This window comes from Mauremys reevesii, linkage group 1, assembly GCF_016161935.1.
Source record: "Mauremys reevesii isolate NIE-2019 linkage group 1, ASM1616193v1, whole genome shotgun sequence".
NCBI lineage: Eukaryota > Metazoa > Chordata > Testudines > Geoemydidae > Mauremys > Mauremys reevesii.
In genome coordinates this window covers 62098991-62126553 of record NC_052623.1, presented here as the reverse complement: position 1 = coordinate 62126553, position 27563 = coordinate 62098991, and the positions used below count along the sequence as shown (strand labels likewise).

The following is a 27563-nucleotide window of genomic DNA, read 5'->3' as shown; positions in this document are numbered from 1 at the left end:
GGTGGTAGTGGGGGAGGTCGCCTGAAAGAAAAATCTCATACTTTTAAATTTCCCATTGTAGGTAGGTAGGTGCCAAAACAAAAAGGCCTTATGCAAAGTCCTGAAGTCAGCCTCAGAGGAACTCTGGAAGACTCATTTAGCAAAGAATTTTCATAGAGTGGGGGTTCCTGAACAGACAAAGCAATGGCACTATCCAGTCTGAACTTCAGGAAAGTCAGCAAGGACAGGCTGGTCAATCACAACTGCTTTACGGGCTCACAGCAGAGGAATAATCACTCAAGTTCCTTAGGCCTAAATCATTAAGGGCTTTACAAATATCAGCCACATAGTTCACCATATTCTCATTTTAAATTTTGGAATCACCACCATTTCTGGCCAAGAAAGAGGAAGGAGTGTCAAAAACATAATATTAAGTTTTAAACACTAGGTACACTACAATTATGTGTTTTAAAATGGCACATCCCCTAGAGGCTAAAGGCAGGCACCCATCAAAAATGTATGCAAGGATTATGTGATTTTGCAATGCTTCCTTTATGTGGAATTTGCAATGCAAGTTCTCTTTACAATGAAAAATGCAAGATATAATAGAAGCAGAGTAGAGGAGGGGCAAAATTGGAGCCAAAGCATAGTGACTAGATATGAGCAAGGGATAATAAGCTCATCCTGTGGATAATAATTTACCAGATTCCTCCGCCATAAAACAACCCAAGCCAATATGATATTTTAAAGGAATCACAGACAAGAAAATGAATGTAGGATCTCTGTAATGTATGTTATCATTTGTTCTGGGTTACTGGCTATTTCTCACCCCCTTTATTAGCCAACTAAGAGTTTTTTATAGCTACTGGCCCAAGTTATAAAGTTCAGATATGAATTTGAATTAGAATTTCCCAAAGTTCAGTTGTGTTTGGGTTCATGATTACTGCTCAGGGCCATCTCCACTGATTTATAAGAGCATCAATCCTCAAAAAAAAGCCAGATTTTAACATGATTTATAATGGTACAAATGGGGATTAAAACAAAGAAAACACATTGGCATGCTGACAAGTAATGAATTGCACAGACAATCAATCAGTTATATGTGGGTAACAATTGGAAGACAGCAAAATAAGGGTCAAATGCGGCCAGGAAAGTTTAGAAGCTCAAAAAATTATGGGAACCTGAAGACACAGTGGGCATACACTGTTACCAAACTCCTTTTCAATTACATTTTACTGATGCAGTATACGTTTCATCCGCTTGATTTGTCTAACAGTAACACCTGTGGCAAAGCAGAGAGTTTTGCTGTGTGATTATATAACTTGGTCATGGATGAGGCTAATTTCACAGGTGAAGTATTTAGAGTTCTGTTCACAGTAATAATAAATACCACATAGTTGCTGATGCACAATTGACACACCAGACAGAGTCCTGGCTTGGAAGACTGTACTCTGGAGAAATAAGCCAAGGAATATTTCCCATTTGATATAAACAATACAGAATGCCATGCTTTTAAAGCAGTAGTTATCCCATGATTTGAAATGTTATATGATGATGGTGCCTTTTATTTTTTACAGTTTTCAAACTACGGGATCATTTTTCTGATTTTAAAGAAAACATTTAGAGACTGACACATTTACCAATTGCAAGAGAACAACAAACAACTGAAGAAATTCTATGATCAAAAAACCTCTCAGTTCAAGAATAGAGGGAGAGGAAGGAACTTGTGTTGACAATGGAATTTTTATATTAAAAAGTAAATGAAAATAATCTATCCCTAGAACATAAATCTCCCAAGGCTATGCCATTTAATATTGCAAAATGAACATTAAGTCTCACTGAAATGCCATGAGAAGGAGCATATTTTTCATATTTTCCAGTGAAATACCACAAGTATTTTTTTTCTTACAGCATTTCAGTGAAAGCCACCGTTACAGCTCTAAAGGACTTCAGGTTTCACACATTGGAAAATGTTCCTCCTTTTGATTCATTTTCAAAGGAGGCAGAAAGTAACAGCACAACAAATGGTTCTTTCCATTAAATGGGGTACAGTTCCCCACAGGAATGCTCACAAAAGGTGACTCCCACAGGATTGCAGAGAGTCACCCCTGCGAAACAAGATAAAAGGATGATGCTCCCTGGAAGCTGGTTCTAATTAGGCTCCCCATACAACACATTCAGTTAGTGCCCCTACTTCAAACTGTGGCTAACGGGAGGCATTGTGTAAGCATCCTGTAGGACTGGAAGTACAGAATTCCTGAGTTCTAGCCCTGCACCAACATGCTGAATTATTTGTGATGATTCATCCGAGCAACTAGGAACACAGGAATTTCCATACTGGATCTGAACAGTAGCCTCTCTTGTCCAGGATCTTGTCTTTGACAGCACCTTCATAGGCAGTGCAAGAAATGCTGTAGTGAAGTTCTAGAATAACCTCCCTATGGGGAAGTTTCTTCACAACCTGCGTCAGTCAGAGATTGGTTATGAGAGTTTATATGCATCCTAAATTATTTTTTAATAATTTCTAATGTAAATGAGGATATTCTCATTGTCCATATGAATGTTTAATCCTTTTCTGAATTATTCCCAGTTCTTTGCCTTAATGTTATACTGTGGCAATGATTTCCCGAGGCTAATTATGAGTTACGTATTCCCTTATTTCACCAATATTTAGTTTGCTGCCTTGCCATTTTATTTAATGTCCCCTCATTCTTTTACTCTGAGAAATGAAAACAGGATTTGTCCAATCTATCAAGCCATTCATTATTTTGTATACCTCTATCAACTAAGCTGTCCCAATCCCCTCAGTCTCTTTTCATAAAGAAATGTTTCTATGGCTCCAGTCATTTTCATTCTGTCTCCAAATCCACTGTATCTTTTCAGAGATAGTGTGACCAGAATTTAACCTGCTCAGGGTGAGGGTGCACCACTGAAGTATATAACAGCATTATTATGTTTTCAATTGTATTTTGCATCCCATTGCCTTACACATCTGAACAGTCCATCTTTTGGTTATTCTGATACTCCATAGTTATGCCAAGAAAGAATTTAAAGACAGAGAGGGCACCTGTGTATCAGCATATTGATCACTACACAACAACAGAGGAATGCTCTATTGAAAAAAGCCCCCATCTTTCAGCATGTCTAAAAGTTTATAGTGAAAGTGAGTGTCGGGAAGACCTAGCTATACACAAATCAGTTAAACTTTAGGAAACTACAGCTAAGCTAAATGACAATATCAGGATAAAAAAGATGGTATTCTTCCTTTCAGAGAACTAATATTGACCTACCTCGAAATCTATCAGCTGCAAGTTGGCTATAAGTGTCACTAGCAGGCCACTGTTGTATAATTCTTGTGCCAGTTGAGCCACTGTTTCCGTAGGCGGCTCCTTGTCACTAGTACCACACAGAATTTCCTTCATTGCTTGCAGTGATTTTGACACTTCTTCTGATGCCTGGTAATCAAACAGGACATTAACAGTTAAAGAACAAACCAACCTCAGTGTAAATAAAATTGGTAACAGAGAAAAACTGATCAAACAAAGCTTCAAACAGATTCCAGTAAAAAAAATGGTTAATGTTATTAAATGGTTTACTAGATTTTTGCATACACTGGGGCTGGAACATTCACACTGGATCCTGCAGCTCTTACTCAGGCAAAACCACATACAAATTCAGCTGTCGGTGAACGTAAATGCAACATACCATATATTCATATGTGTAATATGCATAAAATGGGGTCAGATTCCGGGGTAAAGTTATAAGATACACCTCCCTGTGTTAGCAAGGCTCCTTTATGTTTCAGGAGGCATTCACTCCAAAATAAGGCAGGTGATGTTTCAGCTGCCACCCTTACTCAAATTTCCAGCAAAGGACTCCACAAGAACTCCACAAGTGGGAGGTGTTGAGGGGCACACTAAGGGTACGTCTATACTACTGGCCAGATTGGCGGGTAGTGTTCGATGTAGCAGGGATCGATTTATCGCGTCTCGCCCGTACTCCACCTCGGCAAGAGGAGTAAGCGGAGTCAACGGGGGAGCCGCAGCAGTCAACTCACCACCGTGAGGTTGGCCAGGTAAGTTGAACTAAGATATTTCAACTTCAGAAGTTGCATCTCTTAGTTCGAACCCCCCCGCTAGTGTAGCCCAGGCCTGAATCAGCACACTCCCCAGCTGCCTTGCATATATACCTTTTCTGTCCAAAGCTCCCTACTTTTGGGGCTGCACTGGCCCCACTACAGTTGACCAAGTAACTCCTTACAGACAGTGTCAGCTTTGCATCACTGCAACCTACTCTTCCCATAACAATGTTTTTGCCACTTAGACCCTAAATCTGGGGTTCCCAAACTGGGGATCGGGACCCCTCAGGGAGTCACCAGGTTACTACATGGGGGGTCGCGAGCTGTCGGCCTTCATCCCAAGCCCCGCTTTTCCTCCAGCATTTATAAAGGTGTTAAATATATAAAAATGTGTTTTTACTTTATAAGGGTAGTCGCCCTCAGAGGCTTGCTATGTGAAAGGGGTCACCAGTAGAAAAGTGTGAGAACCATTGCCCTAAACCAACAAGCCTGGCCAATTACCTTTAACTAGGAACTTATTGATGGAGCGTACGGATATCTAGATTGCAGGTTTAGGTAAACAACCTAACCTGCTTCCACTAAAACAAAACAATTGTCACTAAGCAAAACCAAAGCCAAATATCCTTCATCCTCCACTCCTTCACAGTTTATTTTAAAACACTTTTGATGAGCACAACTTTTCAGGTGAATCAACCGTGCGTGCGAGATACAAAATCTGGATGATGCTTCAGATCCACTAGAAGGTATTTGAATCCAGGGTTTTGGTTTGGCCAAGACGACAGACAGGAGCCATTTGTAAAGTCCAAACCAGGTTAAGATTTTGAACATCTCAAATTTTGGTGGATATTCATAGAATCCAAAGCCAGAAGGGAGCACTGTGATCATCTAATCTGACCTCCTGTATAACACAGGCCATAAAACTTACCCAAAATAATTTCTAGAGCATATCTTTTAGAAGAACACCCAATCTTCAAACATTCAGATCTAGGCTTCTGGTCTGAGCCTATCTCTAGTTTTACTCCTGAGGGCATTCTGCGCCAAAAAAATTAAATTTCTGCACACGTTTTAAAATTCTGCAAATTTTATTTATTTGTCAAATAAACGTGGAGGCTCCAAGCATGGCATTGGGGAGCAGAGGCCACTGGTGGCACGCAGGTGGGAGATCGCTGTGCATCCTGCCCAGGTCACAGACTCAGTGGTGAGGCTGCACCCAACCCTGACACAGTGCAAGGACCGGGCCTGCCCCAGAAACACTGCAGGGCCCTGCCCCTCGATGCCAGGTGCACCAGGTGTGGGCAGGCTCAGCAAGACAGGATTCAAGTGTGGAGGGGCTTAGTGTGTGGGGACCCAGGTGTGGGTTGAGAGAGTTCTGTGTTGGGTAATTTGGGTGTTGGCAGCTCAGTGGGGAAATCCGTGTGTGTGTGGGGGGGGAATCTGGATGCACAGGGATTTGTTGGGGGGTTGTGGGTGCAACGGTAATGGGACTCTGCAGGGGGTCCAGGTGAAGGTAGTTGGTGCTCAGCAGGGAGGGGTCTGGGTGTGGGGGTGATAGAGCTCAGCAGGGGGATCTGGGTGTGGGGAGCTCAGTGGAGCAGTGATCCATGTGCAGCTGGTTGGGGCTTCGTAGGGTGGGGATTCGGGTGTGGGTGGCTCATTGGAGTGATCCAGGTGCAGGGGGAGTGGGGCTCATTGGAGGCAGCTCTGGGTGCGGGGGTGGGTGAGGCTCGACAGGAGGGTCTGGGTATGAGGGGGTCTGGATGCATGGGCGTTAGGCAGATGGGGGAGTAGCTCCCTGTACAGGGATCCCTGTCCCTGCAGCTGAGGAGCGATGAGTGCAGGAAGCATGGGGGGATGGAGTTTGCAGAACTTCCTACAGAGGAGGGGGTGGGTCTGACACAGCCCTGGATGCTGTGCAGGGAAAGAGTCAGCACAGGTAGGAGCCACCAGCCAGGTCTTCCCCAGTCCCGCCCTCTACCCCATAGTGATTCACCTCTCTGCTGGCTGCCCTGGGCACCCAAAACATACTGCTGGCAAGGGTCGCACAACTGCTCTTATTGCTTCCCTTTGCTTCCCCATCAGAAAATCATTGTTCTGTGTGGAAGTAAAGATATCTGCGGGGGACATAAATTCTGCGCATGTGCAGTGGTACAGATTTCCCCCAGGAGTATAGTTTCTACTGAATGAAAAGTCTTTCAATGTTTGAAAGAACAAGATGATAATGCTACATAAATAATCCCCACTGCACGTTAGAGAAAACCACATGATATATAGATTGTAAGCACTTCAAGGTAGAGACTGAGATGGATCTGATCTTACAACACAATTACACTGATACAACTCTATTAACTCCAATGGAATTAATCCAAATTTACAGGAGAGAGAGACTGGAATCAGCCCTCCCACCCCCCTCCCTGATTTCATACCCAACTGCAAAGCTTCCAGCATGCACTTCGCACTATATAAAATAAATATTATTTACCTCCTAATTGTACCAGGTTTGCAGTTGCCCACTAGTTTGGATAGGTTAACATGTGATGAGATTAATCTACATTCCCTTCCCAATGAAAGTTTTATTTAGCCACAATAGAAGGCTTTCTTTCCTCAAACATTTCTCATGGGGTCACCGTCTTTGATTAAGATGGCTCACTCTAAAAACATGCCTATTTCTAACCATCAGAGGTTAATGGCACATCACTAGAACTATCAAACAGAGTACAAAAGAGCTTAGCAACAGGGATGTTATCGTGTGAATTGAAAATGTAAGTCTTTACGAAAGCTGTGCAAATATTTTCGTATCCAAAAAAAAACCCTGTACATTTTTGGCTTTTCACCAGTTCTGGTTGGCTGGGTGTGAAATTCTCTGGCATTTTGCATTAAAACACAAAACAAACAAATCACCACCCCGCTTTTCTCTCTAAACACATATAGTCCTTTCTGCCAGGCAGAAAATCTCTGCAAGATTCAGACTTCAGTTGTAGCCTCATAGAGCTATAGATAGGAAAGTAAATAATTTAAAGGAAAAACAAACAAAAAACCTGGGAGTTATACAGCATCTTGACTCAAATTCTGTCTTCATCTATCTCATGTCCCTCCTCTCTTTCACCTCTAAACTCCTTGTACATGTGGTCTACACTGACGACTTCAACATCTTCTTTTATTCCCTCTTGGACACACTGCAATTTGGCTTTCACATACTATCCTCCTGCAAAAGGATAAGTGTTCTTATCATGGTCAACAATAGCCTAGGGTGACCAGGCAGCAAGTGTGAAAAATCGGGACAGGGGTGGGGGGTGTAATAGGCGCCTATATAAGAAAAAGCCCCAAATATTGGGACTGTCCCTATAAAATAGAGACATCTGGTCACCCTACAATAGCTTATTCCTGGCCAAGTTTAAGGCCCTCTTCTTTAGACTTAACCCTCATAATCTATGTGCAGGGAGACCCTGAAGCCTCAAATGCAGGGCCTTAATTTAAAGATCACTTCTAGCCTCTATTTTGCCACTTGTATTTAAGCTTCATAGTTCTTTATAATAGCTCCCATTGCTGAAGTACACAAGCACTTTGTTCCGTGGAGGGAATCCCACTCCAGCCTTCTATGCAGAAGACATTCCATTCCAGGAACAAAAAGTATCTGAGTACATCCATATGATCCAAGAAGCATAGGACAAGAGAAACCTATAAAACCTAGTAGCTACAGACTGTGGATTTTGGAACTGTGCCTTTAAATTGTTTAGCTTCCCAAACTGGAAGTCGGGGGTAGAGGTGCAGCAGAGACCCATGTTCTGTGATGCAGAGACAGTTGGGGAACTGTGTCACTGACCAAAGAGGCTCTCTTTCAAGCATCTTGGGCCTAAATTGATTATTGAAGATCAAGATGAAATTCAATAAACGACAAGTGCAAAGTACTTCACTTAGGAAGGAAAAATCAAATGCACAACTACAAAATGTGGTAGTACTGCTGAAAAGGATCTGGCCAGATAGTTGACCAGAAACTGAGTATGAGTCGTCAATGAGATGCAGCTGCACAGAAAGTTGATATGATTCTGGGGTGTATTAACAAGAGTGTTGTATGAAAAGACACAGAAGGCAATTGTCCCATTGGACAAAGCATTGGTGAGGCCCCAGATGGAGTATTGTGTCCAATTCTGGGCACCACAATTTAGGAAAGATGTGGACAACTGAAAAGAGTCGTGAGGAGAGCTACAAAAATGATAAAAGGTTTTTAGAAAACCTGACCTATGAGGAAAAGGTTAAAAAAACAGCATGTTTAGTCTGAGAGAAGATGATTTGGGGGGCAGAGGACACCTGATAATAGTTTTCCAATATGTGAAGGGCTGTTGTAAAGAGGACGGTGATCAGTTGTTCTCCATGTCCACTGAAGGCACTAACAGGCTTAATCTGCAGTAAGGGAGATTTAAATTAGATATTAGGATAGTAGTAGTAGTAGTAAGGGTAGTTAAACTCTGGAATAGGCTTCCAAGGGAGATTGTGGAGTCCCCATTATTGGAAGCTTTTTAAAAACAAGTGGGACAAACACCTTTCAGGGATGGTCTAGGTTTATCTGGTCCTGCCACAGCACAGGGGGCTGGACTCAATACTTCTCTAAGTCCCTTCCAGCCCTACATTTTTATGATTCTATGTTTCACCAGGAGTAAATAGAAATGAGAGAAAATAATCTGAGTGGAAGAATGAGCAGATAAAAGCCTTGTTCTTTAGAGAAGCACACCTTCCAAACTCCTTGAAAAATGCAATAGTCTGCCCAATCCTCAAGAAGTCAACACTTGACCCTGAAGATCTCTTCAACTTCCCGTTCCTCGAGGAAATAACTGAGAAATTAATAGCCATCAAGCTTCAACAAGACATCAGCCAACACTGGGAATGCTTCACAATCAGGATTCAGACTACAGCACAGCACAAAAACAGCTCTAGTGGCACTAAATGTGCCAACATTTTATGGCCAGGCACAGAAGTAAGATCCAGCAGTGTGAGCAGGGAAACTTCTCTGCAGGCTTTACCACAGTGGAAAACAAGGTACTGCTCACTAAAGCTGGGCCAAATTTTTCAATTAAATAGAAAATTTGCTAAAAAACACAATTTCAGGATGACCAGAACTAATTTACTAAATTTGGTAAATTTTGGCTGAATAAAATATGAAGGGAAAATTAAAAAAAAAAGTCAAAATGAACCGTTTTGTTATTAAATGTCATTTCAAAATGATGTTCAAAAATTTTTTGTTCAAACTAATCCACCTACAGGACATAACAGGAATACATAGCCCAGAACTATAGAGGTTTCAGTTGTTCCTCTCCAGCAGAGCTCAGTGAGTGGTGATGGGTAACTGCTCCTCCTCTTCAAAGGCCTCACGTGTGATGTCCCACAGGAATCCATACTATACCTACTTCTCTTCAATATCTAGATTGAGACACCCGGGAGAGACAGTGAGAAGCCATAAGGTGTGCAGCCAACAGAACACCTTTAACACTCAACTATATATCGCATTCTCTACTAATGCGACCACAACCACCATGTTAGAATGTTTACAGGAAATTAGCCCCTGATTAAAGAGCAGCTGGTTCAAACTAAATCCAACCAGATTCTGATCAGCACCACTTCAAAGGGGAAACACTTTGAAAAGATGGGCAAGATGTTGTCTCCACCACCTTCCATTAAAGGCACACAGCCACCCATTGTGAAAGTTGTGAAAAGCCTCTGGTTCCTGTTTGACCCCTCGCTAAGCTTGAATGACAAGACAGAATCAGTTTCCAACACTGCTTTCTTTCACTTCCAGCTTATTCGGAAACTTTGTCCTTTCCTCCTGGACAACAACCTGGACACAGTAATCCCTACATTTGTCACCACCCAGGCTGGATTACTGTAACTCATTGTATCTGAAGTTGAATGTGAAGATGATGCACAGGCTCTAGTTGGTAAAGAATGTAGCTGCCCAATTTCACCATGCCTGAGGCTACCACAAGCATATCAGGCCTGTGTTAAACAGAGACCACTGGCTCCTAGTCAACTTCCAAAGCCAATATACAGTCATGGTCCTAATTTGCAAAGCAATTTGCTTTCAAAGCAAAACCAGAGACCCCAGGAAGTCCACTCGGGACTTTGCTATTACTGCTGTTGATTTTATGTGCAATGTGACCAGATATTATGGTGCTGGATAGTAGTATAAAACTTTACTCCTGAGGGCATTCTGTGCTCAAAACTAAAAAATTCTGTCCCAAAAAATTAAAAGTTCTGTGCACAATATTTTAAAATTCTGCAAATTTTATTTGTCAAATAAATGTGGAGATTCCAGCATGGCAATGGGGATCACAGGCCACTGACTGCATAGAATTGTGCAGCTCTCCCCCATGACACAGACTCAGGGGTGAGGCTGCACCCAACCCTGCCACAGCACAAGGACTGGGCCTGCCCCAGAAACACCCCAGGGTCCTACCCCTCCATGCAAGGTGCACCAGGTGTGGGCAGGCTCAGCAAGGCAAGATCTAAGTGTGGAGGGGCTTAGTGTGTGTGGGGGATCCAGGTGTGGGTTGAGAGGGCTGTGTGTGGGGCAATCTGGGTGCGGGCAGCTCAGTGGGGGGAATCCAGGTGCTGGTGGGGGTGGGATCTAGATGCACAGGGGCTTCTTGGGGGTTCTGCTCGATAACGATCCAAAGCAGAGTGGACTGATGCATGTTCATTTTCATCATCTGAGTCAGATGCCACCATCAGAAGGTTGATTTTCTTTTTTGGTGGTTCGAGTTCTGTAGTTTCCGCATCAGAGTGTTGCTCTGTTAAGACTTCTGAAAGCATTCTCCACACCTCGTCCCTCTCAGATTTTGGAAGGCACTTCAGATTCTTAAACCTTGGGTTGAGTGCTGTATCTATCCTTAGAAATCTCACATTGGTACTTTCTTTGCATTTTGTCAAATCTGCTGTGAAAGTGTTCTTAAAACGAACATGTGCTGGGTCATCATCTGAGACTGCTAGAACACGAAATATATGGCAGAATCCAGGTAAAACAGAAGAGGAGACATACAATTCTCCCCCAAGGAGTTCAGTCACAAATTTAATCAATACATTTTTTTTTAAATGAGCATCATCAACATGGAAGCATGTCCTCTGGAATGGTGGCCAAAGCATGAAGGGGCGTATTAATGTTTAGCATATCTGGCACGTAAATACCTTGTAACACCGGCTACAAAAGTGCCATGTGAATGCCTGTTCTCACTTTCAGATGACATTGTAAATAAGAAGCAGTCAGCAGTATCTGTTTGCCTTAGAAATTGGCTGATCAAGAAGTAAGAAGTAAGACTGAGTGGACCTGCAGGCTCTTAAGTTTTACATTGTTTTATTTTTGAGTGCAATTATGTAACAAAAAAAAAATCTACATTTGTAAGTTGCAATCTCTTTATCATGAAAGTGTACTACAGTACTTGTATGAGGTGAATTGAAAACATTTTTTTAATAATTTTTACAGTGCAAATATTGGTAATAAAACTAATAATATAAAGTGAGCACTGTATACTTTATATTCTGTGTTGTAATAGAAATAAAAATATTATAAAATGTAGAAAAACATCCAAAAATATTTAATAAATTATAATTGGTATTCTATTGTTTAACAGCGCGATTAATCACAGTTAATTTTTTTTTAGTTAATCACGTGAGTTAACGGCGATTAATCGACAGCCCTAATTTTAACTCCTCTTTTACAGTCTTTATATCAGCTTCTTTACCTCCTCTGCAATTTTACTGCACACAATTTAGTCACTAGAAATTACCACAGTATAGTCTCAAATGAAAACTAAATAAGGTATTTTTATCATAATTTCAGAGGTTTATTTTCTGCATTGTTCTGACATAACAAACAACACCTGCTGGTCCACAAAGTGTAATTCATAATTAATGAGCAGCACGGATAGCAGCCTCACTTCTGCTGATTATAGAGTACTAAATTCTCTGTTGCAAATGCAGAATTACAACAATCTTTGAAGTATGCTACCAAACTGACTAGATCACCCAACTAGTGTAAGATGTCTCTTTGTGGTTGTAGCATGTACACAGGTCTATTATCTCCTCTGTGAATAAAGTGACATAACTCCTCTGATTTAAGGAAAAGGTTGTTTTCTGGTAGTAACATGTCTTCATACTTTTTGACAAATTAAAAAGTGAGAGTTGAGACTAATGCTTTGTGTAACTTATTTAAAAAAAATACCCAGATTTGGTTCCCTCACAAGTGAAAATCAAATTATTGTAATTTACTTGATAGGATCATAACAGAAACAGGAAAGATCTTTTCGATTATGTCTTTGCAAGTGCAAAATATAGTCACCAGAAGATGCATTAGACACAAAATTGATATTATGCTTGATCTTAGCTAGACTGTAAACTCTTTGAGACAAGGATTTTTTATTAAATTATTAATTATTATTATTATTATTGTGTTTGCAGAGTGCAGTGCAATTGGGCTACAATCTTTGATTGGGGCCTTTAAGTGCTACTGCAATACAAATAATATTAAAAGGTCATTTAGACTCAAAGCAATACGAGAAAGAGTCTTCCTCTGAGTTTTGTTCCTGGACAATTAGTACACGGTTTATATTTAAGTTAACAAATAATAAATACGAATTTATCAGTCTTGGGATGGGGGAAGTAACTCTATGATTGGGAAATATGCACTATTTTTCTGTTCTCCTCCTAGTTTCCCTTTATTATACTTAAAGTGGTTTGGATTGCTTATGACCTTGTATTGCTAAGAGGTGGGGCAGAGTTTTAAAAATAGTCTCCTTTGCTTCTGACAACCAGCTATTTGAAGAAGCTCTTTGCTGAAATGCCTCAGGATCCAGTCATAGCCTTGCCCCCGACCCACACAGGAACAGAATTATAATTGCAGACCTGGTTGCTGGGACACAAAGGCCCTGTCCATATTACAGATTTCACACTGTTTAAGCTGGCTTCGTAAATATATTGGTGCCCCTACTGTGTTATAAAACACTGTTCGGTCATGCCTGTGGCTTGAGACAAACTGCTACATCAATTCTAACAAATGATGCTCAAGATCAGAGTGTTCTGCCCAGACTAGGGCATGATAATATGGCTTGGTCCTGTCTGTACAGACAACATAAAGGTGTGCTTTAACACTGTTGGGGCACTAATCAGGCAATGGTTGAGCACTATGGATGTGTCTACACTTAAAACCAGAGATGATTCATGCCTGCTGATGGGGGGCGGGGGTAGGGGGACGACACAATGTAAAGGGGGGGCCACATGACCACCTCATGTGTCGCCTCTGGGAGGAACCTTCCAGCCCCACCTCCCTGGGCCAGGGCAGCCAATCCTGCTGGCTCCTAGTGAGTAGCACGTGCCTCTTGGCTGGGCTGGGGAGACTCACAGCACCAACGTCTCCCCAGAGCACCTGTGCCCTCACGGACACCTCAGCAGGGGGGAGGGGCGTGGGCAGTACCCCTACCTCCGGCTGAGCAGAGGGACCCTGCTCCCAGCACCTTTCCCAGTGACCCCCTACACACACCCTGCGCTCAGCAGCACCACACTCTGCCTGCCAGAATTTCCAGCTGGCTCAGTCCCTGTCCCTGGCAGGGAGCAGGAGAGAGCTACTTCTCACATTGGCTGAGGGTGGCTGCTCTGGGTCACTGCCTCTGGGCAGTGCAGCAGCTGTTTGAGCCCAGTTGGGGAGGCCACAGCAGCCTGCCCCCTCTGCTCCCCACCCGGGCCTGGCTGCTTGGGGATAGGGGCCGAGAGAGCTGGAAGTGCCGAGGGAGAGGCACAGCAGAAGGACAAAGCCTCCTTCTAATGCTGGCAGGCCAAGCAGAGCAAGCCCTTCAGGGGCAGCTCGGCATTCACAGAAATCTGGGGGGCACTTAATCCCACATGCCCCCACACCACATTGCCTCTGCTTAAAATGCTACAGCAGCACAACTGCACCGCTTCAGTGTATACACTACCTATGCCAATGGGCGGGCTTCTCCTACTTGGGTAGATAATCCACCTCCCTAAGAGGTGTTAACTAGGTTAAAGGAACAATTCTTCTGTTGACCTAGCGTGGTCTACACTGGGGGTTAGGTTGGTATTGTAGCACCTATTAGATGTGTGGATTTTTCACACCCTTGAGAGACGTAGCTATACTGATGTAAATTCCTAGTGTAGAGCAGGAATATAACTTGTCAGAGCTTTTTTTTTTTTTTTAAATAAACATTATAGACGGCCAAAATCAGGAAGTATTATCGTGAAGTGGGTTTTTTTTTTTTAACCCATGAAAGCTTATGCCCAAATAAATCTGTTAATCTTTAAGGTGCCACCGGACTCCTCATTGTTTTTGTAAATACAGACTAACACGGCTACCCCTCTGATACTAAATATTAGATACAGTCCCTTGATATAGTATGCATCTTGCACTTGTAGGAAACTGAACTCATTAATCCAACAAGTCTTTTGATCATTCACTACTATGATCCTATACACTAAATTAAGGGAAGTTTTGTGTTCTTGTAAATGTATTCTCATTTCATATGGAGCCATTTCAGGAAGCAACATGTAAAAGGTTAAAACGACACACCTGTCTAATCTGTTGTTCAGACGACTGATTTTTCCCCATAACTACACTAGATACTCTTTTGTACACCAACAGAAGCCGAGCTGCCTCCTCTGCAACATCACCTGCCTGTCTGCAGTAGGAGAAAAAAAACCCACCCACTACAAAAACAGCCCGTCTGATTCAGAAACATAACCAAGCACAGACAGCTTTTGCAGCGTCACATGGAATATCAGTGATGTGTTTATTACAACCAGTGAAATGGTGTAAATTGAGTTCCTGGCTTCAGCAGCCTTGTGCTAATTTCACAATGATCCTTACATGCAATCTCAGATAGCAACGACAAGGACCTATCATCACCCTTATATTGCTGATAGTATTTACAGCACAAGCAAATGGATCTCCACTACTTCAGGTGTATCTGGATTTTCCTTTTTGATGTTAACTATAAACATACAAAATCATTAGGACAAAACGTCCGACCTTGAGAAACTGACACCCATGAGAACTCCTAGGCCTAAACAAACTTTCCTACCTCTTTAACGAGTTGACTCCAGTTTACCTCTGTCCCAGCTGACAGTATCACTAGCAGGAAGACATACAGCTATACTCAAGGTTGGGAGGACCTGCTCTCATTTTACCCCCCAGCAGGCCGCAGGAGATACCACAGTGCCAGCTGGTGAGGAACTGAGACAAGGATCCATTCCCCCCATCTGATCCCTCCACTGAGGCAGGGCCCCTTCACACCCAGATACCCCCCTGGGGCAGCGCCCCCTCAAGCACCTGCTTGTATTCTAAGCAGAAGCAGCACAGGCTACTATGCTGACTAGAGTGGGGACAGATCCCAATCTCAATCTCCTGCCAAACCTGCCAGGAACCACGGTGGAGCAGGGCCAAGCTCTAAATCATTGCATTGTCAGCTCCACCCCCAATCCTCACCAGCTGGACAGGAAGTAACAACAGTGCATGGGCTGGAGCAAGCCAGCACCATGGCCGGCACCTTGTGGTCACACTCCCTCCCCAGGACAGAACTGGCCTGCCACCTCCCTGCTCCTCTCTGGGATGGGTCCAGCTCGCTAACCTCCCACAAAGCCACAGCCTCACGGTACTGGGCTAATGTAATGATTTCCATGCAGTCTGTGAAATCATGATCTATCCAGGGCCTTACACATAGCAAACTAGACATTCCCAACTGTGCACAAAACATCTGGAAAAGAGGATTTGATAGCCAGTTTCAATCTGAACCTCTGGAATATTGCCAGTATGGTCTATATAAATATGGGTTTTTTTTTTAAGTTACTGCTTCTCAACCTTGAAACCTACCCACTGCTTGACACAAACCACTGAAATGTGGCCAGTGACCAAAGTATGGAACACTGGTGTTTGTTGCAGAATTGATGGAGTATAAAGGTTTTAACTACATTTTAAGGGCATTCTCTCACTGGGGGAATTAAATCAACCAATTTTTTTCAAGAAAACTGGAAAAACATATTCCATCATGTGCAGTCACAACGACCTCCATGAGCCACCAGCAAGGTTTGAATGCAGGATTTTCAGAACCCTAGCACAGCCCTGTGCTCATGAAGGAGTATGTGAATCAATCCCTGGTGGGGGATATGATACACACTCTGCCAGCAGGTTACACAACTCTTTGCTCGACAGCAGTAGAATGTTTAAGGTCAGGATTCGTGAGTTGTTCCTGGCTTTGGGAGAAGAATGTGGCCTAGTTCTCAGAGCAGTAGTTAGCAATAGGATAGCCAAGCACACAGATTTGGAACACCCATTCTGAAAGGCAGCGTAACTAGGTGGAAGAGACTTGAGTCTGCCATATAAAGATCTGAATGTGATTCCCATTTCTACAAGTGTCCTTGTGCAACCTGTTAGGGAAACTTACTTGTAAAATGAAGGGAATTATACTTAACTGTCTCCTAGGCGTGCGATGCCTTGATCAATAATAAGAATTGTGAAGCATACAGAAATATAAAAAAAGCAGTCAAAAGAGGGGAGACTAGAACTCCTGGCTTCCAACTGAGTTACAACCCCCTCCACTAAAGGATACCTGACGTCTCACTTATCTCCAGTGCAACTGCCTCACTTGGCACTAGAGCAGAAGAGACTGAAATGTGAAACTTCCCACAAAATCCAGTACGTCTGAGAGCTTTTGCAGCAGCAGACATGACAAGGGGCCAAGTCCTTACCTTACTTACACAGGACCAGATTATACACCACTGAAGTCAAAGGGAATTTTGCAACTGACTTCAGTTGTTGCGGAATCGTGCCCACAGACAGTCCTATTAGAGTCAATGATAATCTCATAATGATTCCAATATGCAAGTGTATGTTTCATTCTTCATATGTTGCTCATCTTACTTACACAAGGAATCCCTCTGACTTTATTAGGACCAGACGTGAGAGTGAGATGAACAGGATTTAGGCATGGTTTCTTTAGCACTGCATAAAAGAGCAGGTGTAGCTGGGTGGTTTGGTCAGTCATTAGGCTTAGTGGCCTAGTCTCTGGTTCCAATCTTTCTATCAGTTCAGGGCATTGTAGCTCTCCGGATGTGGTCTTAGCTAGACTGGCTTCTTTGCTGGTAACCCCTTGGTCTGCCCTCAAGGGGGACAGAAGCCATAGCTTTTGGGTGGATAGGGGAACCCAGGCCCTCCCTCTCTACCAGGTCCTAGCCCACGGCCCTAAAGGTTGCAGCAGTGGGAATGGCTTAGGTCAGTAGTTCTCAAACTTTTGTACTGGTGACCCCTTTTACATAGGAAGCCTCTGAGTGCAACCCCTCATAAATTAAAAACACTTTTTTATATATTTAACACCATTATAAATGCTGGAGGCAAAGCGGGGTTTGGAGTGGAGGCTGACAGCTCACGACCCCCCATGTAATACCCTCGCGACTCTCTGAGGGGTCCTGCCCCCCAGTTTGAGAACCCCCTGGCCTAGGTTCAGCATTCCCCAAGGCCCCTTCCTACCACATCCTGCATCGCAGTTTCAGATGTGGCCATATTTGACAACGTTTTTACTTCAGCCAAAGGCTGATGCCTGCAGCCCTTTTGTGCCCCTTGTTCGTGGTTCTCCCTCTCTTCTGGGGAGTGTCAGGGAGTGGGCAGGGACTCACAGTTGGATCCCACGCTTCTTCTCCTGCTGCTGCCGCCGAGTAGTGCTCCTATATGAACTGGCCTCTCTCTCCCCCTTTGCTTAAAGTTGCTGAACTGAGCTTCCTCTATATTGATCTTTACCCCAGCATCATGCTTGGCAGTGGCCAAGGGATGGAACCCAGTACTGCCCCGATCCTCTTCCCCTGCCTCAGTCTAGTGTAGGATTCGTAAACCCCATCACAGCAGAACTGGGTTTTGTTTTTTAAATATAAATGCCTGATCAGGAAAAATCCTTAAGACTACAATTGAAATGCTGCTAAAAATCTAGCACTCCAGATTCTTATGAACAGTTGTGAACCTCTACTATAGCACACGGAAGTGAAATGTGAAGACATGCCACACTGACCTACCTACATGAATTTGCTTAATTAAGTAAGTTTAAATGTAAAGGGGAAGGACAGAGGAAAAAAAAGTTTCAAATGAATTTTTACCTATTTGATACAGTGTTTTCGAACAGTGAATGGATCCCCCTGAGGGGAAAACAAAAAGGGTGAGTTTACTATAACCTCAAGTTTGTCTTGCTGGCTGGCAGAACCATAACTATTCATAATAAAACCACTTATTTACAACTTGCCTGATTTCAGATTCCTTTACAAATCTAAAACTATGGTCAGCTTTGCACACCCAAGCCAAATGCAGAGGGAACTTGGGGCAACTTTCAAATTACTAATGATCAGTTTATAATTTTGGATGAAAACCTTGTAAAACTTGATGATTTCCTTGCAGGTCTGGTTCAGAAATGTTGCCAAACCTGTAGCTGCAGGGAACCTGAGTTATCAGAGCCCAACCCCACCAAGGATGGGTGAAAAATACAGGTGGGATGTTTACTGTTCATGCTTCAGTGCTGTATGGCATGCAATACATCCTCTGGACAGTGCTTTGTGGTTGTGATCTTGAGACCTTTAGGGAGTCAGGATGTTACCCTTTTTATTGTGGGCTGGATTGAGAAGTTCTTGTTCATTTTGTTTAACAAACCTCCCACCCACTATTCCTCTAACTTCTTCCAAAGACATATGGTATCACCACTATGGGACTGAACTCACCCTACCTGTCTGGCTTGGCACAGGAACTTGTGGTAGGTGGAGGGGGGTGGGGTCGGAATATAAGGGCATGCAGGGATTTTGGGTCTTCCAGCGAGGTGGTCCAGGCAAATGGCTTTGCAGGAGGCTCTAGATTGGTTGGGTTTTACTCCTAACCCAGGCAAAAACTGGCAGTTTCCAATTAATTTTGCATTGAAATTCAAAGCAAAACTGAAGTGGTGTGAATCATACCAAAAAAAACCCAACCAACCAAACAAAAAAACACACCAAACACAAACCAAAAAACCACAAGGTAAGTGCCAAGTCTACACAACTCCAAACTATCTGATGTATCCATCCACAGGCATCTTGAAAAAATAAGCTAGTCCAGTTTTACCTGATGTATAATTACATCAAGTACAATTCTTAATGATTTGTTTGACTGCATGCTTAACACTCCTGGTTAATGCAGGGTGCCAATGCTGGAGTTAAATCAGGGATGAATTTAGTCCCATAGGACTGGGATTATATTACACATGCACACACGCACTGGCTCCTCACTATATGAAGATCCATGAACAGGAATTCATCAGGACAAATGTACACTTTCTAAGGAGCCTCTGTTCAATTCAAATGTTGAGTGAGAATTGGATGGGGTATAAGAGAGGCTTTATTCAACTTTTCCAGATCTGGAGAATTACCCTTCTTAATCCTCCCAATGTTATGCTAATCTTCCCATTATTAAAGAATCTTCTTTGAATCAATTAGATGTGAAAAGTAAGAAAAGGGAAGAGGACTTTAGAACAGTAGGAACCGGTTATAGTATATGGATTAATTGGACCAAATTTTATGTAAGTGGATGCAACAACATTAAGGTCAATGCACCTGTGCTCACTAAGTGTCAACATAACCCATTATATGAACACCAACGATAATTAACACTAAGTGAGAGAGGGTGTATAAATAATATATTTGTGTGTGTATTCCACAGAGACACTCTTCTTGAAAAGATTTGCAACTACTTTTTAATTTAGGCCTGGTCGGGCAGGGGGTGGGGGGGTAATCAATCTAAGATACGCAACTTCAGCTACAAGACTAGCATAGCTGAAGTCAATGTATCTTAGATCGAATTAAAATTACTTACTTCATGTCCTCATGGCACTGGATCGACGGCCCCGGCCCACCCATCGACTTTGCTTCCGCCTCTAGTGCTGCTGGAGTTCAGCAGTCGACGGGAGAGCGATTTACACTACATGCGATGAATTGATCCCCAATAGATCGATCGCTACCCGCCGATCCAGCGGGTAGTGTAGACATACCCTTACAATCAGCATTTCTAGTTTCTTTTACCATTTGCACAAAAAAAAGTCTATAAATCATGTAGGCCATGCTTACAGGATGGGGGTGAGGAGGGTTTTATTCTGGTAAGCAGTGACTCTGAAAAAGATTTGGGGGTCATGGTGGATAATCAGTTGAACATGAGCTCCCAGTGTGACACTGCAGCCAAAAAGGAGCTAAAGTAATCTTTGGATGCATAAACAGGGGAATCTCAAGTAACAGAGGGTTTTGTTTTTTTTTACCACTGTATTTGGCACTGATGCAGCTGCTGCAGGAATACTGTGTCTAGTTCTGGCATCCACAATTCAAAAAGGATGTTTATAAATTGGAAAGGGTTCAGAGAAGAGCCACGAGAATGATTAAAGGATTAGAAAATATTAGAAAAACTCAAGGAGCTCAATCTATTTATCTTAAAGAGAAGATTAAAAGGTGTCTTGATTATAGTCTATAAGTATCTACATGGGGAACAAATCTGTAATATTGGGCTCATCAATCTAGCCAAGAAAGGTATAACTATAACACACTCCAATGGCTGGAAGTTGAAGCTAGACAAATTCAGTCTGGAAATGAGGTGTAGTGGGAATAGCTAACCATTGGAACAGTGTGCCAAAGATCAAGATGCATCCTCCATAACTGGCAACTTTTAAATCAAGATTGGATATTTTCTTCAAAGATCTGCTCTAGGAATTATTTTTGGGAAGTTTCATGGCCTCCGTTATACAGGAGGTCAGACTAGATGATCACAGTGTTCCTTGCTGGCCTTGGAATCTAAAAATGCTATGGGGGCATGGTTAGCTCTGTAGCAGTACTAATAATTTTTGCATTATTTAACAATAGCATGCAATACAGATCATGCACTTCATGTGTGCTAATAAAATTTCATGTTTTTCAAATTCTCTTCCCTGAAATGATATGAGGTCAGATGGTTGCTTAACACCACTTCCTTGTAGTTTTGTATCTTTCAGAACTGCTACAGAGCTGGAAAAGAAATTCTTCTCTGGGTTGGTAGCCTCTAAGCCAGGGGGGATCCAGCCCCCTGCTTAATTGCATCCAGCTGACCCTAGGCGCAGGGGCGATCAAGAAAGCTCCAAGTCTGCGTATGCCTAACCCCGCCCTCAGGCACCGCCCCCGCAGCTCCCATTGGTCAGGAACTGTGGCCAGGGCGGGAGCTTGCCTTAGCCCCACTGCTGACCAGGAGCCACCTGAGGTAAGCAGCGCCTGGCCTGAGCCCGCACCCCCGACCCTCTCCTGCAACCCAACCCCCTGCTCCAGCCCTGAGCACTCTCCTGCATTTCAACACCCTCCCAGAGCCTGCACCACCACCCCGAACCCTCTGCCCAAGGTCAGAACCCCCCTGGCACCCCCACCCCAACCCCACTCCCTGAACCCCTCATTTCTGGCCCCACACCCGAGCCGCCGCACCCCCTACTCCCACAGGGCTGTGTGTGGCCTGCAACTGACTTTTTCTGTCGGTCAGTGGCCCCCAATAGAAAGAAGGTTCCCCACCCCTGCTCTAGGCACTGGTGCTATATCAGCCATTTTCAACTGTCCCAAACATGCATTTCCAACTACATATCCACACTACGGTTACAGCCATCTAAATAACTGCAGGATAAACCTTATGGGCTTTTGACTTTGAAGTTAGTTCTAGCTGGAATCTATTTTGCTAGCAAGCAATACTGTATGTTTAGCCATGAAAAGAAAAGGCTTTTAGCCACATGAAAAATGGGTATATTGAATGTGAAAGTTAAGACAAGACAATGTTTTAATTAGCTTCATGAAAGTGAAAGATGTGGTGTTTTTGCACTGAATTCCTCACTACAGTAATAATTAGTTTTCAAACGTTCTCAGCCCAGCAGAACAGCTGAAAGTTGCACATACATCTCCCCCCACACACCCCATGAATGGCAAAGATACTGAATAAATGCAGATCGACGAGGATCCCAAAGTTTTGAATGTGCAGTAGCAGATATCAGGGTTGTTTTTTTTTTTTTTTTAAATATTAGTTTTTGAGAGAGAGTTTTTTCCTCCAGATTTCCTATAAAGCTTTGTTTTAGCCCTAAGAATCTCCCCACTATGATTTACTCTCCCAACATCGGCTATTCAGAACATTTTCCTTACTGGGTGTGACTCTCTTCAGAGCAGTTCAGTGCAACTCTTGACTGAAGGGGACATCTATTGTGTGACATCAGGTATTTTCCTCTGACCCCAAGGGGATAAGGTAGGACTCTGCCTGCTTGGCAATCCAGATCAGAGAGTTAGACCCCATTTCAACAAAGCACTTAGTCATGTGCTTAAGTACGGTCCTGAATAGTGATGCCTTCTTGAATTGTGCCTGAAAGAACAGAACTAGGAACAAACCACTTTCTCTTGTAGAGTGGTTTAATTGGAACTAGACATGTGAGTAAGTCTGCAGGATTGGGATAGCTAAATGATTTAACATTCAGTTAAAATAAAATGTCATTTTCAAATTTGTAAATTATTTCCGTACTGACAAACTGGAAGAAATCTTCCACATCTATAACCCTTTTATCTTGTGACAAAAAAAGTATACCAACAGTTCAGACTTTTTAGAAAGTACAAAAATTGCCAAAGTTCTCATAAAATGTCAGAATTCCTTTTAATTCTCCATCTCCAGGGTATGCCCCGCCCCACCCCAAAAGCACAGCTCAACCAGTGGAGATTTTAAAGTTGAACTGCAAAGCAAAAACAAAAATTGATTTAAACCCAGATTTCTGCATTGAATGTCCCCATTAATTAGGCTATGGGGACATATTTAGCACAAAATTAATCTTTTATATATTCTCTCTTTCCCCTCCCTGAAATTATTTTGATCCTTCACAATTAACTGACGGTATCCCAAAGTGAGACATCAAGTACCAGAAGTCTCACTGAGATCCATGTTACAGAAATAACACTTCCGGAGGTATTGTCTGTGAACCCAAAGTACCAAGAGGATTCCACTGAGAAGGAAAATGTGCTTACCTTTTTATTTTTGGTTCACTTCTAATATGTAATCGTATTGAGGAAAAGTACAATAACATTTGCAGTCAAATGACAGAATTGTGTAAGAAGTGTTTTAATACTACCTAACAATTATTTCTGTTTTAATTTTATTTTTAGTCTCATCCACATTTCTACTATTGGACTGTACCCATGACAATTCTTCTAGAGAATATGAAAGTCTCTAGTACAATTAAATGGACTTAAACAGGTTTGTGATTATACATAAGTGCACACACAGACACTCACTCTAATACGGTGATAGATACAAATACATAATTATATTTAGGGTGTATATAGTACATATGAACATTACTGTATTTTTATATAACGTTGTTGCATGCACGCGCACATGCACACACACTTGTAGTTTTTCAGCCTACAAAAACAGTAAACCCTAGCCTAGGGTACTTTTAAAATGGTCTCATCTTATTTTGTTATATGCTTGAGTAATTAAAAAAAATAATACAAATCACTTTTTTTTTTGGATTAGCCTGTTGGATATAGAAATATTAAGTTATTTGTTACCCAATTCTGGTTAACTTTACTCAGATAAGTAGTCTCATTGACTGCTCATTGTACATAAAGTAACTCGCATGCATAAGTGCTTGCAAGATCACAGGCTTGGTGAACAGAGTAATTTCAATCTCTTCAAACTGTCTTCCCCTCCCCTTACCCCCGAGTACAAATAAATGCCTTATCACTAGTCTTTTAAAAACATGATCTCATACCTTGTCTGTTTTTTTATCTTGCTTTTCCAATATGGCCATGTTTTCTTTCAGAGTTTTTACAATCTCAGCAGGATTTTTGTGCGATTTACTGAACAAAGGCATGATTTTCTTCACCTGAATTTCTTCTTCTGCTATAGCTGAGGATTGCTTTAAATAAAAAAGGACAAAAAACAAAAAGCAAAAATTAGCTTTTAAGGTTTTGTTTGCAGCTATGAGTCAAATACAGCATGCTTTATGTATAAATTGTACTGCAAGCTCAGACTGTAAGAGCACTCTGAGCTCCAGTTGCTCACATCTACTGAAAATTCCAGTAGACTCCACTAGATTCTTCAACTGGTCTCGGTTGGTTTCTACAGGCCTTTTAAATTTTGATTGGAAAACCAGTCGCTCCAAGGAGCATTGGCCTGCTAAACCCAGGGTTGTGAGTTCAATCCTTGAGGGGGCCATTTCTGGGGCAAAAAACTGTCAGGGACAGTACTTGGTCCTGCTGCAAAGGCAGGGGATTGGACTCAATGACCTTTCAAGGTCCCTTCCAGTTATGAGATAGGTATATCTCCATTTAAAAAAAAAAAAAAGAAAGAAAGAAAGAACCAGCAGACAAATATCTGTTGCTTGGATCATTGCAGGATTGGGCCTCAACTTTTCAGTTATTGCTTACATTTTATTTCGTTTCTCTCTGTTTAACTTTTTAGTTAAGAGGATGTCAATATTGAATAGTTTAAGCCTCCCCAAAAAGGGAGCTTGCCAAACCTTGAGAAGCCTGCATTCCTTGTGACTCACTTCTGACTCATTTAAGTCCGGGGGAGTTTAGATGAGAAAGGAATATAAAATGAGGCCTAATATAAATACAAATGCTTACATTAAATTAAAACATTTAAACAAAAACACTTTAACTTAGACATTCCTCCCTATTCTGTTGGAAATCCAAATACCAATCAGCGTACTAGTGCATGAGAACCAGAAAGAGAAAGCGACCAGTTTAGTTTTAATGTGTCAGCAGGACCTGAGCCTGGAAGGTGCTGCGTGTCCTCAACTCCCATTGGCTTTAATGGGAGTTGAAGACTCTTAGGGGCCAATACAAAGTCTAATGAAGTCAAATGGAAAGACTCACATTGACTTGTATGGACTTTGGATCAGGCCCATGTCACTTTAAAGAGGGCGCACAGCACTTTGCAGGATAGGTCACCAAGCTGAAGAACATGAAAACAGTAAAAACACGCTGATAAGAAGTAAATTAGATCTGGGGGAAAAAAATCACTCCAATTTTCATATACGCTATGGTCTCATACAAATAAGAAATGTTATAACAGAGATTAAGAGGGGAAGAACGAAAACCGATTAAAATATACATATGTAAAATACTCTCTCTAACATTCACCCTTACCTCAAAATCTAATGGTCTTATAGAACACACTTTTCCTCCATGTACACATATGATACTAATTATTACATATCGTATATGATTAATAAAAATAATAGCTATAGTTTTTACTTATACACCCTTATGGATATTTGAGAGAATTATTTGAAAATGTATGTGATGTTTTATCAAATAAGACTGATCCTATGCCACAAAGCTTTTAACTGAAACATCTTAAAGCACTTAGAGAGATGTTGTGTAATTTATCTGTGACATAAGGAAAGATTATTTGAAGAGTGTAATATTTCAGTTAAAAGTTCCTAGAGTAGGAAATAGTATCAAAAGTAAATAAATTTGTATATAGTTTCATTAATGATTTGTTGCTAGGCTGGTTCTACAGAAATAGTTTCACATTCAAATTCTGGAAATTCAAGTCACTGTGTCTCTTCAATATTCAAGCTCCTTAGGGCACTGTTCAAACTACATTTTTATTTCTGTGGTTTTGGCTTTGTAAGCCTGAATACTTGGCTCAGATCTTGACTAGGAAGCCAAAAACAGTGCTCAGCGCTGCTCCCATGGAACTCAGGCCACAGTTTTTGGCAACACCCTCTGACTAGCACAGAGCAGAGTCAGAACTCTCAATTTGCCAATACACTACACTGGGGGTATACTGACTAACTCATCTAGGAATGTTCAGCGATATTCACATACCAGGAAAGAAGGGGCCTCTCCCCACAATTTTGCTAAATTTAAAGGGTAATACAATAACGTGTCTGTCTGCATGATGCTAATAAGCACTTGCGACTCCACAACCACATGGTTAACGACTCGATATTACAGGGAAAAGAACATGTTTAAAAATTAAAACACTGGAAATAGAAAAAGGTCAGGACCTGCAGGCTTATTAACCTCTGACGACAAGATATGAGGGGTGGGAGCTGGGTTTGAATTCTATTTAAAAAAACTAAGAAAGGATATTTTAAGAAACAAACATCACATTAAGGCGGGTCAGGGTAACTTTGATTATTCCAATTTTTAAATAAATTAACCACTTTTGGCTAGCAGGTTTCCTCTTTTTGGGGGGAGAAAGGGGAAGAAGTAATAATTTTTTTATATGTTAGCTTCAAGAATCACAAGGCTTATTACCTACCTTTTCCCAAAAGGAATTAACCTATATACATCTTCTGAACATAGCCTCTGTACTACATAGTCACTATTTTCACTACAATTCCAACAGGATTTTGTATCACTAGACAGGTAAGCTTTTTTTCCCCATCCTAGATGGAGTCCATTGAATTCTAAAAGTAAAAGCCAATATTTACAACAATGGGAGGTATTTTGGTTACCTTGATTTCCAAATGCCTAATCTGAGGTACCTGAAAGTACTGGTGTGACGTTGCACCCCATAATGCTTTACAAAAATATGCTTATGAGTGTAAATATGACATAACTGGAATATGTTTTATGCTAGATATGCCATGTAACATATCTCTGCAGAGGTTATGATATACTGAATATATTCATCCTATTGGTATGCATGTATCATTTTTTTATTCGAAGTTATGACTATTGGCTATGTACTTGTTTGATTTTAAGTAGCCTCAGTGAAGCATTTGATCAGCTTCTTGAGAAAAGACTATTCTCTGTAAGTGCCCAATCAAGAAACACTTAAGCTGACAATGAACTTTGAGAGATGCCAGTCCACATCTGAGCTTTCCTGGCGTCGGCCTGTAAAGTTCTGAGTCATGCATGGACATGTGACTTGCCCATGTGACTCCAAAACTCCATCTTGCCGCTGGATTCTGTATAGGGTAGGAGAAGGGGTTTCCACCCACAAGAGAAAGTCTATTGAACCCTCTCCATTTGGTCTTCAGCTGGCACAAAAGATAGGCATCTCCAGGTGGAGAGGCTGAAAGAAACTGGAACAAAGGATAGTAACTACAGGGGTGTGAGTGATTGCTGGACTCAGAGTAGGAAGAAGTCTAGCCTGTAAAAGAGGCTTATGGGAACATCTCTGCATTTAGTTTTTACTGTATTAGACTTAGGCTTGCATATTTTATTTTATTTTGCTTGGTAATTTACTTTGTCCCATCTGTTATTACTTGGAACCACTTAAATCCTACTTTTTATATTTAATAAAATCACTTTTTACTTATTAATGAACCCAGAGTATGTATTAATACCGAGGGGCGGGGGGAAGCAAACAGCTGTGCATCTCTCTCCATCAGTGTTATAGAGGGCAAACAATTTATGAGTTTACCCCGTATAAGCTTTATATAGGGTAAAATTGATTTATTTGGGGTTTGGACCCCACTGGGAGCTGGGCATCTGAGTGCTGGAGACAGGAGCACTT

General features: G+C 41.9%; 1 protein-coding gene across 5 annotated transcripts in view; it reads right to left on the bottom strand.

Annotated features, from left to right (window-relative positions):
• The window catches only part of CAB39L (calcium binding protein 39 like), a 96922-nt gene that overhangs the window by 35694 nt on the left and 33665 nt on the right, over nucleotides 1-27563 (bottom strand). For all 5 annotated transcript variants that reach the window (XM_039520357.1, XM_039520353.1, XM_039520355.1 and 2 more), the window contains 2 exons: nucleotides 23851-23997; nucleotides 3270-3434 (listed from right to left, as the gene is read on the bottom strand). In XM_039520357.1, the coding sequence (XP_039376291.1) occupies nucleotides 3270-3434; nucleotides 23851-23952 (267 nt within the window). In that variant the 5' untranslated portion in view covers nucleotides 23953-23997. The remainder of the gene's footprint in view (nucleotides 1-3269; nucleotides 3435-23850; nucleotides 23998-27563) is intronic.